This window comes from Numenius arquata, chromosome 2, assembly GCF_964106895.1.
Source record: "Numenius arquata chromosome 2, bNumArq3.hap1.1, whole genome shotgun sequence".
Taxonomy (NCBI): domain Eukaryota; kingdom Metazoa; phylum Chordata; class Aves; order Charadriiformes; family Scolopacidae; genus Numenius; species Numenius arquata.
The window spans coordinates 121,250,497-121,264,762 of record NC_133577.1 but is presented as its reverse complement, the minus strand read 5'-3'; the positions used below and the strand labels follow the sequence as shown (position 1 = coordinate 121,264,762).

At 36.1% G+C, this 14,266-nt stretch overlaps 1 protein-coding gene across 6 annotated transcripts in view; it reads left to right on the top strand.

Annotated features, from left to right (window-relative positions):
* CACNA2D1 (calcium voltage-gated channel auxiliary subunit alpha2delta 1) overlaps positions 1-14,266 on the top strand; it is a 420,472-nt gene that overhangs the window by 382,718 nt on the left and 23,488 nt on the right. For 3 of the 6 annotated variants that reach the window (XM_074144316.1, XM_074144311.1, XM_074144310.1), the window contains 6 exons: positions 2,966-3,027; positions 5,855-5,946; positions 7,872-7,932; positions 9,741-9,838; positions 12,972-13,056; positions 13,269-13,331. In XM_074144316.1, coding sequence (XP_074000417.1) covers positions 2,966-3,027; positions 5,855-5,946; positions 7,872-7,932; positions 9,741-9,838; positions 12,972-13,056; positions 13,269-13,331 — 461 coding nt within the window. Of the gene's footprint in view, positions 1-2,965; positions 3,028-5,854; positions 5,947-6,498; positions 6,529-7,871; positions 7,933-9,740; positions 9,839-12,971; positions 13,057-13,268; positions 13,332-14,266 lie in introns of all 6 variants that reach the window. The other 3 variants (XM_074144315.1, XM_074144312.1, XM_074144313.1) reach the window with 2 other exon arrangements.

Genomic DNA, 14,266 nt, shown 5'->3' with positions numbered 1-14,266 from the left:
CTCTCTTCTGTGCTTTCTTACAATAAAGCCCCCATCCCAGCCCTCCTGAGTAAGGCTTTACAATGCTGCTTCACAATCTACAGGGAAATCCTGCTGTGTGAAAGAAATGTGCCTTTTTCTGAATGGTTCCACTATTGGAGGACGGTGAAAGAATAGGACCTTCCTGGGGCAGGGAGGGTGAGCCTCATCTGCTACCTCCCCTGTATCAGGAGCCCATACTGTCTAGGAAGCCACCAGCCTGTCCCCATTCTGAAGGGAAACTGGGTTATTCCTGACTCAGTGTTGGAGAGTCCAAAGTCCTGCTGGCGTCTGTGTTGGGGATAAGCTGCTCCCGAAGGGAGGGATTGCCTGGGACATTTTCAGACTTGCGGTGGTGTTTTGTTTAGGGAGTGCCTCTCCAATCCTGTGGGTGAAAAGGGCTCTGTTAAGGCAGTTAGAAAAGGGAGGATTAGCAAAATACACAATACACAAAAATACAGTAACACCATTGGGGTTATACAAGAAATTGCATTCATGGCAAAGTTGTTGAAGAGATCTCAGGCTGTGTGATAAAAAGGACCAGAAACAGTTGGTCCTGCAACTGTTTGCCCGAAGAGGGAGGGAGGGGAAGCATTTACACTTGCACATGCTGGAGTCAGCTACAGCATCGGAAAGGGGGGAGAATGTGACATCCTTCAGTGTGTGAGAATGTGTCAGTTATGTACAGCCCAGACCACAATTTGTATTTGAAGAGAGTATCCCAAGCCTTTTGATCCCAGATGCTCAAGTGCCCAGTGATATCAATTTTCCTCACCTTCCCATGCATCATGGCCCAAGGTTTCTTCCTCTACTCGGACCTCTCTGAGAGAAGAAGGGACCAGCCAGAAGATGACTGGTAATGGTGACTGCTTCAAGCCGTTGCACCCTCCCAGCTCCAGGCTGCTAAAGCCAGAATAAAGCTGCTTCAGACCACGGGCCACACGTGAGCCGTGTATCACTTAGGACTTGATAGCTTCATATATTTTCTTATAAAAAGGGCTGATGTGGTCAGTTGCTCTGAACTGACAGTAGCAGTCTGGAGGCTTAAAATTGATGTCCTTTTTGTTTTGCTTTTTGGTTTAAGTTTGCATTGCTCTCCTTTTGTATTGCAGCTGGCCCCAGCAGTGTCTTGGGAGATGACCTCATGCTGCAGCATAGAGACTGGACTCGTAGGAAGTGTGGGTGGGGTGCACTGGAGTCTCCCAAGGCCTCAGGGGCTTTCCAACAAATAGAGAAGATGCCATAGGAACGAAAGCATTGCCACACTCTGGCAGTCGGGGTGGGCAGTAGTGAAAACTGAAGGGTCACAAAAGCTGCAATAACACGTAGGTTCATTGGCAGTGACCAGCTGGGGGTGAGATGATCTCACAACGCTCACTAATGAAGTAGGCAAAGGTGAACAGGAGCAGCCACCTGAGGATGTGTAATCTGCTGGGTTATCTTTCAAGGGAGTTTTCAGCCAGCTGGCTTTCAAGAATGTTCACAGCTCTGGTGGCAACAGGATTTAATATGACCCCAGTTCTTCCCTTCCTCCCTCCCTCCTTCCCTCTCTTCCTTCCTTCCTTCCTTCCTTCCTTCCTTCCTTCCTTCCTTCCTTCCTTCCTTCCTTCCTTCCTTCCTTCCTTCCTTCCTCCCTCCCTCCCTCCCTCCCTCCCTCCCTCTGTCCTTGGGCCTGATTTGGAGGGGCTCCCAGTGCTAGGTTCAAGTGTCCGCTTATTCTTGAGCTGAAATAATAGTATAGGCACATTATTAAATATAAATAAGCTTGGATGAAAATCTCTTCAGCCATCTTTTCACCTTAAACATAAAATGTATCATGACATTAGACACTGACAAATGTATCTTCTTTTACTTTTTTCTTTTCCTTTTTTTTCCTTTTTTTCTTTTGTTTTTCTTCTTTTCTTTCTAAAATGAATATTAAAATATTTACACTGTTGTACAGCCAGGTAATGAGAACATTTCAAATCATAAATGTCAAAAAAGACACCATGGTCATTTGCACACTTAGGTTTTAGCACAAGGAAAGAGCGAGCATAGATATATACCTGTGGTATCTTTCACCAATGTTAGTGATGTTGCAGTGCAACAGCTGCACAGACTTCATTGCTGGCATACTTACAAATCTCTGACTGTAAAATAATAATATGTTACAACTGGCATAAACTCGTAGTTTTCAAAGTGGCAAACTGAGTAAAACATTGTCATCCAGGTGCATTAATGATTAAATCTATGGGGAACTGGGGAACTGTGTGTATCCCATCACTTTTCAAACCAAAAGAAAATGTATGGTAAAGCTTATCCTAATGTATTAAGTTATTTAAAAATAAACACTTACTTCCGTGTAATTTTTTTCACAAATTCAAGAGCCTTCTAATGAGATTAGAAACACATGTAAGTTTAGCATGGGGTGCCTGTACAATCAGGTCTACCTGGCTGTGTCTGTAGATATGACTCAAATTTAAATTCATTTAGCCCATGGCACTGTGACCTGAAAGGACAGGCACTGGGTGGTTTTGATATTAAAGAGTTACTTACAGAATCTTTTTTTTTTATAATTGTGGGGTTTTTGGTTTCATAGCTTCACTGCAAAATGGTCTATAAAGGAGAAAACATCTTTTATCAAATTTAAATCACATAGAAAAAGTTTTGCACAGGACTGGCTAATGAATTTAAAAGGGAAAATGATAGGTAATGTTTGTCTTGTTTTATTTAAACTTGCATTTCTTTTATGTTCAATAAAAAGGATACAGGTGATTCTTTTGCATGTTATAATTTAAGGAAAATGATTAAGAAAAGGAGTTGCAGATCAACTCATGCTTTTAAGAAAAAAATAAATAAAATTCCATCGAATTTGTACTTGATTTTACACTGTATTTCTCAAGAAAAGGGCATACTTGTTGAAGCTTCAGAATTAATAATTTATTTTTTCACCATCATCTCTTTGTAGAGATATATTGATAAAGGAAACAGAACGTATACATGGACTGCTGTGAATGGCACTGATTACAGGTAACTCATTTCTGTTCTCTGACTTCTTTTGTTTAGTTAAACATCTTTTTTTTTTATTTTAGTTAATATTTTTAGCATTACATTTTCTGTACTAGCTAAGTCAGGACCAGATCATCAGAGAGGTGATTCTGCCACTTTGCTCTGCTCTGGTGAGACCTCACCTGGAGTACTGTGTGCAGGTCTGGAGCCCTCAATATAGAAAGGACATGGACCTGATGGAGCGGGTCCAGAGGAGGGCCACCAAAATGATCAGGGGGCTGGAGCACCTCTCCTATGAGGACAGACTGAGGGAGCTGGGGTTGTTTAGCTTGGAGAAAAGGAGGCTCCGAGGAGACCTCATAGCAGCCTTCCAGTACCTGAGGGGGGCCTACAGGAAGGCTGGGGAGGGTCTGTTTACAAAGGCCTGCAGCGACAGGACGAGGGGCAATGGTTCTAAGCTGGAGAAGGGGAGATTTAGATTGGATATTAGGAAAAAATTCTTTACCATGAGGGTGGTGGAACACTGGAACAGGTTGCCCAGGGAGGTGGTTGAGGCCCCTTCCCTTGAGATATTCAAGGTGAAGCTCGACGAGGCCCTGGGCAACCTGGTCTAGTTGGGGGTGTCCCTGCTGACTGCGGGGAGGTCGGACTAGATGACCTTTGGAGGTCCCTTCCGGCCTGGACCAATCTATGAATCTATGAATCTTGTATCCAGGCCTGTAGGATTTGCTGGTTTCCTTTATAGCTCAGAATTTTTGCTCTGTCAAAAGGCCAGAACCTCAGTCTTTCATCCAGTTGTTGAGATTTATCACTAGGATATTTCAGTATGCAGGAAAGAAAGGGGTTCATGATTGATGTTAAGAATTCTTACTTTTCGTCCTACTTTCTGTATCACGCCATAGTTTGATTCTTAATTGTACACTTTCTTTTAGATTCCTCCTCTTCATCTTTTCTTCGATTTGTCCCCATGTTGCTGTTCTAATATACATATTAAAAAAGAAGATGATATATTTTGGTCTAAATAGAAAAAATGTGACATGTTTTGTGCAAATCTTTTTCTGTCACAGTCATTGCTTATATTATGACTCTGCTAATCTTCACATCAGATCTTAGAGGCAGGAGCTATGCTACTTATTACCTCCGAAATCAGTCTTTTTGTGACAAGTTCTAGCTAATTAACAATGAAACTGTTTTGTATATAAAAATCACACAGTAAATGACAGCAGGAAGGGAACAAGTGAACAAATGAAGTAATGGGTAAAAGCCCATTCCCCCTTGAATGCAACATTGGTGTGTATATTATTTTAAACTCATTTAAGCCCACAGATATCAAATATTAGAAGGAATGTAGCAACTTGACATTGTCCAAAACAAGTTAAGGTTTACTAAGTCTCAGAAAGGTTAAACTATCCTCGTTCAAAACTAGATGGTATAAATATTAAGTCAAACTTTTACCAAAATTATATTTTTAGTGTGGTGAATTACAGTAGTCCTCAGCCAAACTGGTTCCCATTTTCTGTTATGTTCTGTACAGGTGTACAGCCAAGGAGAATGAGAACATTAATTTGTATGCAAAACCAAACAAATCAGTTTTAACAAGATAATGTAAATATAGAACTTTATTTTTTATTCATCATCCTATTTTTTCTGTTGAACTTCCTCTATCTTTATACTCTGTAAGAAAATAAAGGTTTTTATCAGACTGTGCCATCTAGCAATCAGTAAAGAAATACATTTGATTTATATGACTTCTTAATTCTTACTGATCTCCCTGGCATAAGATACAGCAATAAATCCATGGAGTCACATTGCAGCAAACCTATTAAACATAAAATTATAGATTTTAATTAGCAATTTCTGCTAGCAGTAACTGTTAATGACAGGTAAACTGCTACTGATTTCCCTAGAGGAGAATTGGTAGGCGGCTATCACTGAATATTCAGCAATCTCACTTACATTCTGTTTAAATGGCAAATGTATCATTAAAGGTCATCTCATTTATGACTCAATTGTAAAACTTTTTTAATGTTAATTTCTGCAGCTATCCATTAGAAACCGTTGCAGTTTTACAGTCATGAAATCCGAGTACAAATATTAAGGATGCAACGTGGGAGATGGTGCTACCTCTTTAATGATGACTCGTACCTCCTGTCCTTTATATACCTTTTTAGAGCTGAACTCTTCTACACATGTATTGAATTTAGAGGCAAAAAGAAGCCCTATATTTTTTGAACAAAAATAAATATTATCTAAAAGAAAATATATTGTGAATGCTTTGCAAATATTAAAATGTTATTACACAAGGGTGTTCAAAGGTTTTTAGTGGTGACTGTAAGATTCAAGAAAATATTTTGCATCTTGAATGTAATGAATTCAAGTATTGCCAGTTACATTTCCTAATGCATACTGGTAGTTGCTTTATTAATAGAGGGAGAGTCTGTCGTTATATGATGCATGCAATTCCGTGCAGTACTACCTGCTGGTTTTTACAGTCGAATGATCACCTTGACCTGTGTTACATTGGGATGCTCAATGTATTAGCGGAAGATAGCAGAAATCATGTATTTTATTACTTGCAATTATTTGAAAAGTCTTTGCTTATCCATTGAAAAGTGCATTTATAATTAAATGCGTAAACAAGAATGTAAATAAACACAGGGAACTTCACGACCAGCATGAACCTACTTGTGTCTATTACAAGGTGTGAGGCTGGTATGTCACCATATGATGATCTCTCGTGATGACCCAATTTCCAAACTTGTTCATTGTTTTCAAAACACAAAGAAGCTGAAACTGGAAAACTACTGCAAATGAGATAATTGCTTTACTTGTCTCATTTCTGTTGCAGTTTGGCATTGGTGTTACCATCATACAGCTTTTATTATATTAAAGCCAAAATAGAAGAATCAATAACACAAGCCCAATGTAAGTACTATGAAGGTTCCCTGGTTTTGTCTAGTATTGCTAAGGTTCAGATTCACTTAAAAAAGCTATGTTTAAAATTCATAAATTTTGTGGAATTCACTGATGTTATCATGATGTACCCAAAATCCGCAGCAATGATTCTAACCCCATCGTAACATCCAAGGTACAAGAAATATTCTATAAAGATAGAATATGTGCAGGTACCCCAGTTCCTCTGACAATCCCCTCCCACTTGCTCTGTACCTGTAGAATCATTGCTTTGTGTATCCTCTGTTGCTGTCATTTTAAGGGTCTGGATACTATATTTTTCATTCTATTAGCTAGATGCCATGTTATAGACTATAGTAGCAAAGCAGGTTTTTGTTTGGTTTTTTGTTTGGTTTTTTGTTATTTTTACAGTAGTTACAGTATCATATTTAGCAAATTACCTCTGCTGTAGAAATAGATTAATGTGAAAGCGCTGTTTGGTTTGGCTTGCAGCTAGGTTTTTATTTTGCACTTTACAAATAGTTGTAGTGGGTGTTTGTAATGTATTTTTTGATTAGAATAATTTCAAGCCATTTACAGATTCTGGAGAGATAAATGGAAATGATACTTGTGAGTATTCAAAAGCTTTGTATTTATTAGGTGTAGTTTAACTGTAATCTAGATAGTAGACAAATTAGAACCCATCATATCCTTTTACCTTGGTATCCAAGTGTTACGATAAATTTGAACAAATGTGCAGTTAAATAGAGAGTTAGAAAAGCACTATGAATCTCTCTGACTGGCACAGATATCAGTTTAGAGAAAACTTGATTAGCACTAAATCACTGTCATCTACCATCACCTTTTGCATATGGAGTACAGCAAAGTTTTAATAATCAGTGATTTATTTCATAACTTTATCAAATAGTAAATCGTTTAAAATTAAAATTTTAGTGAGTGAATATGGTTCTCTTGATGGATTAGATAGCCTGGTTTTGTGCTTGTATCAACATAACCTGCAAAACAGACCCTTGAAATAGCCACAGTATATAGAAGGTACTTGAGAAATAATTGAGGGTCGCATTCTTCAGTCTTCAAAGATGTTTGTCTTTTTTCCAGACTACAGCTGTATGTAAATTGAACCTTTGATCTATCTATGCACAATATTTTTATTCAAGGGGCTGTTTGAATAAAATATTGGTTTGTGACCCCTTTTGCTTTACCCTGTTTTTTTCTGTTTCCCTGCTTTCTCTTTCTGATGGATAGTGGCAATCAAAATGGGCAAGTATATTCTTGTTGCTCAATTTCCTTCTGTTTACTGCAGTTGATATTTTTTTACTTATATTTCTATTCCTACTGGATATTCTCCTCTGTATTCTTCATCTCAGGATTTTTCCCACGATCATTGGGTACCATAGCAATAGCAGAAAAAAAAAAAAAATTAAAAAGTGAAGTGTTTTTCTGTTTTCATGCACATTTCAATATGTTGCTAATCTCTAATCCTTCTTTGTCTGCTCCTATCAGTGTTCAGTGACACCAGCTTTTAAAGCCATTATTTTCAGTAGCATTTAAAGTGGTGCTTCTATGGATGGTTTTTAAACTTTATTGCAGAAAATAGTAGGAGCATTTTCCTTCATGTTCTAACAACTAAGTGTCCTAAATATTTCTTTGTATTGGGTTTTAATTCTAATGAAAACATCTGATATGTTTTCATGTTGTCATGCTAATGAAATGCCTTCTCTAAGTTGTTAGATACATTATTGTTGCCAGGTGTATGTTGTAGTAACAATTAAGTAGCTGCTTCCTATACTGTGAAATACTGGGAAGTATACAGTATGTTACTAGGAAAGTGTCTCAAAATAAACATTTCTTTCTACATTCATGGATGCATGCAAATCTTGTCAAATATTTTGAGAAAAATGATGGCAAAAAGCCCAGTTTACTTACTTGGTGTTTATTCTTCATCTTTGTAGATACAGAAACACTGAAGCTTGATCATTTTGATGAAGCTGGCTATACATTTATAGCACCAAGGTTGGTTAATTTCCCAGTAATAAGTATTATTTCAGCAGCAAATAGACATTTGATCAGATTAATGACATGGGCGAAATACAGACTTGACCCGTAAAGTTCATTTTGGTAAAAAATATTAAGTAAAAGAACAGCTATTATGTTCATGTTCTAGAAGATCAATCTTTTCTTCTTGCTGGAGTGTAAATAGCATCTTCAGGCTCTGACTCCTTTTTTAAATTAATCAAGGAGCTGTAAAATCTGATATGTTGTCATCTATGGATGTTTTTAATGGAAATCTTATACACATCTGCTCATTTTTCCTGGCTTTTAAGATTTTACAGCTTTGTACCTAAGCTTCTTATTTGTAATATAGGTACCATAATACTTACCTTGACATGTTTTCCAAGTCCAAGATAGCGTTTCAAAGCTCTCTGTCACTTAAGGATGAATTAATTTTTGACTCATTGAACAAAAAAATGATTTAGTCATTGAAAATTGGTCAAGTAAGTTCATTAGTTCCCCATTTTTTCATGTGAAATTGTGTGGTTCCTGTTGCCCTTGTAAATCTATGTTTGCAAGGGAAACATGGTATGATAAATAGTTCTTAAAAATTGATTTCCTCTTAAAGATAGTTATGATAAATAAAGTAAATGCTGTGCCATCACATTCAGTTAAGAATTGTTCCATTTCATATTTATCTTATAAATTTCTGTACCCTTTTGAATTTAGACTGTTTTTGATAGATTCTCTGTTAGATTCGTACGTAAAATGGAGTCTTCTATCTTCAAATGTATTCTCAGCTTAACTGTTTAATTTATTTTTTTCTGAGGGACTGAAATTACTGACAATCAATTGTACCAATTAGCAGTTTCCAGCAAGTGCCTAGTTGTTAGGCTGATCCGCATGAGCAAAGCCTGCTTGATAGGGAGCTCTGTTTAAATCTGAATGTTGGTAGAGTAAGGCAAATTCTGCCTGTAGTCTTTCAGGATCATGGTAAAGCAAGTAAAGTGTAATAAAATAGCTTATTCATAGGAAATACTTGAACAGACTTCTTTTGTTCATGAAATTAATTTAATATAAAAAGCTTATTCAAAATGAGAACTCTCTGTTTTAGTGCTGAATACTCTCTACATTTTAATTAAAGTTGTTTAATGCCACTCGCCATCTAATATTTGCCTTCAAAATGCCCAGTGACTTTTATAGTTCTTGCTTGTATTCAGTGAATTGCCCAATGATATATTGCTTTATTTTATTACATTATGTAAAGGACAGTAGTTTACTGTTTATCTGTTTTGCATACGTCAAATCAAAGAGTGTTTATATGGTTATGTGGTGTGTACCCTATTAAAATTGTCTTTAAGACTTCTCAGAGGATAGGATCTTATCCCATAAATCCGGCCTTAGCTGAACATGAAGCAACTGCATTTTAAACAGCAGTACATGTACCTCCAGTACAGTTTAACCCAGGAGCAGACTAAATTCACTGGGCATTTTCTTGTTTAGTTTATAGACTCCATGGTCTCGTAGTTTCATGGCCTACACTGATCTTAAGTGCTTTTTGTAGGAATGTACGAAGTATCTCGTATGTGGAGATTTCTTATAATTCAGGTTTAGGCAGCACTTGAACAATTTACTTCCTATAGGTGCATAAAATACTCAGTATGGTCAACATTCAGTATTGACAGTAGTAGTCCATTGACATAGTTGTGCCAGTCTTCTCATTGTAGTTGCACAATCCTGCTTGGACTTTAAAATTGCTGAGCCGTATTTGTCTGCTTTAGTAGCAAAGGAAACAAATCTGAGGACACTGATGTTTTGTTGTTTTTCAGAGAATACTGTAATGACGTAAAAAAATCAGATAACAACACTGAATTTCTATTAAATTTCAATGAATTTATTGACAGAAATACTCCAAGCAGTTCATCGTGTAAGTATTCTCAATTTGCTGAAAATTTTCTTTTGGAAAGTACTTACTCATAAATGAGAATTATTCAAGATGACAGCTTTCATGCCCAAAGCATGTGATTTTGGTTTTTATCTTCACTTACTTTTTAGTAGAAATACATCTAGTGCTGGGATTTTCTACCCAAGGTAGAGATTGTAAAATTAGTTTCCAGTTTTCTGGATTTATTTAAGAAAGTTTGGAGGGCATTATGCATCCAGTGTTTTCCACAATTCCCCTTAGCATGCTGTTCTAGCTAGTTTACTACCAGTTCTAGCTAATTACTACCAGTTCATTTTAATACACTCCAAATATTTTGAATTTGAGCATGTCAGCCAAAGTAAGTCTCAAATAGACTTCAAAATCTTGTAATGAAATCTTCAGTCTGCTTACTTGTTAGCTTATATAACCAAAATAAGTAAAGAAAAGCAGATGAGAACCAAAATAACCAATAACCAGAATAAAAGATAAGGAAGTTCTACTGCTGCTTCACAAATTGGTTAAAGATATCGCGCTTCAGCTTGAGTTGTTTAAGACCATAGATTGATGTAGCTGCTGCAGTCGTGAGTGCTGAGGTTTGGGAAGGTTCTCACATATTTAAATTGGGCCTTAAACGCCCTTTAGAATAAATGAGGAGTTACGCTTTTGAACAAACCATCAGTAATGCATTAAAGTCTTGTTCTCATGAAAAATTCAGTGTTTGGATTTGTTTGTTTATGCACACAAGTCTGTTTAGCATCATCAATAATTTATAAACAGTTGGAATAAACTTTTTTTTTGTTTTGTCTTGTACTCCCTGAATCTTTTAACACGTTGCAGTCAGGGATCACTCATCAGTTCAATAAGAATCTCTCTGTTAGACCATGTCACTGAAGGAATGTGCACTTAGCTATGAGATCTTCTCACAAAAGGCTATTTTTGTGTACACGTGTGGGTGTTTGTTGTTGTTTTTAATAGAGTGGTCTTATTGATTGACATATTGCTAACTGACTGAAATTTTACTTGAGTCCATTGACTCGATTTTGGAAATGAAAGCATTCCCCTCAAATGATTAAACCAGTTAATAAATGAAAATTCTAGTTTAATATTCACTAGTTATATAAGCGAATATTGAGGACACATTTAGTGATATTGCAGTATACACTAGGGCTTAGTAAGTAATTATGCCAATATGTTATCAAATTATTGCTATATTTCATTTTGTAATCCACACCAAAATTGACTTTTTTTCCTTCTTTTTTTTTCTAGTAATTAAGTTACTTTAAAAATAGTCTTCTGAATAATTAAATAGTGTTGACTAAAGGAAACACTGGTTATGGAAATTATCGCAGCTAAAAAAATGCTTTTCAAAAGGAATAACTAGTAAAATCCCTGAATTGAAATACTCTATATACTCTAAGTTGAATGACTCTTATAATTTGATGTTGACTTTATACTTGACTTTTGACTTTAAGCTGTTTGAAGTTGGCCAGGAAGACAGACAACTACCTCCATCATTACTAGGGGACAGTAAGAGCAGTTACATACTAAGCAGTAAGACCCTACTTGTCTTTGACATCTGCTTTATGTAAGTAAGAAGGTCTCAGTTTATGAAGATGCAGGTAGTACAAGGGAGTCCTAAACAAAAACTGCATCCACTAAAATGTTAGTAGTCTATATTAGAAGAGATAAACATAATTCCGAGAGACATGCTTTGATATTTAAATTCAGGCAGAATTTCAATTTAATTTCTAGGGATATATGGCTGCAGTAAGGCCATCCAAATTTCACCCTGTGGGCTTTTGTCATTAATTCCAGCTGAATAAATATTTTTAAAACACTACCCTAACTTATGTTAGATACTATATGGTGACAGTGTGCATGCAAATAGAGAAGGTGAGTCTGTAGCATTCGATGTAGTTTAACATGTTTATCTACCTAAGCCATGTAAATATATCTAATGAGAATTGAATTAATGTATTAAGATGATATGAGATAGTGCTTCCTGCTGGTGAATCAGAGCTGCTGGCTGTTTGTGTAGATGCTCACATGTTCAGACTTGTGTGGATCAATCTGTGGATTTTATGAAAAAGCCTTTTGCTAAATCTTACAAAACTTTTCAGTACCCAAATACATGCCCCTATTGATCTGTTTTGTGAAAACAGATTGAATTAGAGATTTTTTTTAAAAAAAATCAGTTTTCTGGAATCTGAGACTTAGGGTGAAGCACAGAGCATGTCATGGCTTTCTGTGGAGCAAAACTGAAGAAAAGTTGGTGCTTTTTATCTTTAATTTTCCCCAGAAAGAGTTTTCAGGCTCCTCAGCAAGTCTGAGCGGCTGGGGTTTGGCAGAATTCAGAGGTGCAGATTCCAGTCACGGAACAACTGATTTACCAACACTGATTTACTGTGTGACACTGAAGACAAATTGGAGCTTTACATTATTCAGCTCCAATTTAGCCCTGTTTTATTTTCCATAGTGGTAAAATCTGTATTAAAGCATGTGCTTACTTCTGTTGAGCATTCCTAGAACTTTCTCTTGCAAAGCAGTACTAAAAAAGATGCCTGAGAACCATCTTTTCAAAGATATTTAAAAATTACATATCCATCTAAAGTACTAGTTAAAAATTAGTTGATTTCCCTGTACCTATTTTCAGGTGGCAAATAGTTTTCTTTGAGAGGCTGGGACCTAACTGATTTAAATATATTTATATTTTAGTTGATTTATCTCCATTTTTGTAGCATGTAAGAGTAAGTCTAAGAACTAAGTGTCATTTCATTGCATCACTTGAGATAAAAAGTGTTTGAATGAAAACATGCTTTAAAAATAGGTTAATTTCCAAATTCAATATAGGGACTTTGCAAAGCTGGGACCTGTACCCTTATCACCTTGTTTATTCCTATGACACAAAAATGGGTTTTTAGGATACACTGAAGGAAAAGTTTAAATGACATCAACGGTGTGAGAGCAATCTATTTAACAATAAGTGCTTGACTTAATTTGAAGTTAGAAGGTATGTCTAATAGAAATAGCCCAACTTTTGTGGCTGTAGCATCTTGACAACTCAGAATTTCATTTAGCCATTTAATGAAACTCCATGTCATATGGTTTCAGATGAGTGTCTTAATTGTTTTGATAGGTAATACTGATATGGTCATTAGAGTTTTGCTGGATGCAGGATTTACAAATGAACTTGCCCAAAATTATTGGAGTAAACTGTCTCTGTAAGTATTCTTTTTATTGACTGTAATTTTTTGGATACATTTCAGAGTTTGATAACAAAATAATATACATGTGTGTGTATATACAGATATAAAGTGAATGTTTTCACAGGCGGATATTTAATTCCCAGTTACGCACTTAAGTGGCAACCCTTGACCTAGGAACTTGTAAGAATTTCAGTGGGTTTTCATTTTAAATCTTATTTCTGTTACAGTGGTGGAGTTGTTGCACAATTTGTTGTTACAGATGGTGGAATTACTAGAGTGTTCCCAAAAAGGTAACAATTATTATAAAATCGTATAATATGATAATTTTGAACCCTGAAAGAGTAGAACATTAGATAATGGATTTATTGAATGAAAAACAACTTTTCCTACAGTCTGATCTGTACTGATAACTATGAAATGAATGGAATGTCTTGTTTTTCTTTGATTTTACCCATGTCACTGCTTGAAACTGATCTGTAACATTATTTCCATAGCTGGGCCTTGTAGTCCAAGTTTCTAATCAGTGTAGAGTAGCAGTAAAAGCAGTGCCCTTGTGGTAGTAGTGGGGCCATGCTAATCCCTAATTACTCCTAAGCAGTCATTCGTTTGGCAGCCTGGCAGGCTGCAAATACTGTCAAGCAGTAGGTGATTATTTATTTTTTTAAAAGTATTAAAAGCAGACCAAATGGTCCAAAGACTTCAAGAGAGAAAAATGTATCAATACCAAAGGCAAAGGGGAATGTGAAAGTGGTTGTATAATAAACTAGACAATCCCATCAGTGACTAGGAACACTGAGGGCACCAGTACAGATATACTGGTAAATGGCAAATTTATCTATTTTCTTAGGTTATCCTGTGTTTTCTCAAAATGGGAAAATGACAACGAATTTTACTCCAAAAATCAGTTTCTTTTCTGTTTTGATCTTATTAATGATGTAAAATCTTTTTGGGATGATTACTCAAGAGACAACGTGTGTTATAAAAGTTTGCTTATATTTTTTTTGCAAATAGCGTTGCAGTTATATTTGTCTCAATATATCTAAAAACAATGAGACAAGATCCACGTTGTTCCAAGAGAACTGTTTTCTTTTTTTTTTTCCCACTTAAAAAAAAATAAATAATTACACCTGGCAGTTTACCAGTGAAAGATGACAAAGTCTGAGGACTATATGAATGAATCTCACATTATTTCCAATTGTGAAACATTTCCCCTCCCCCTCCCCCC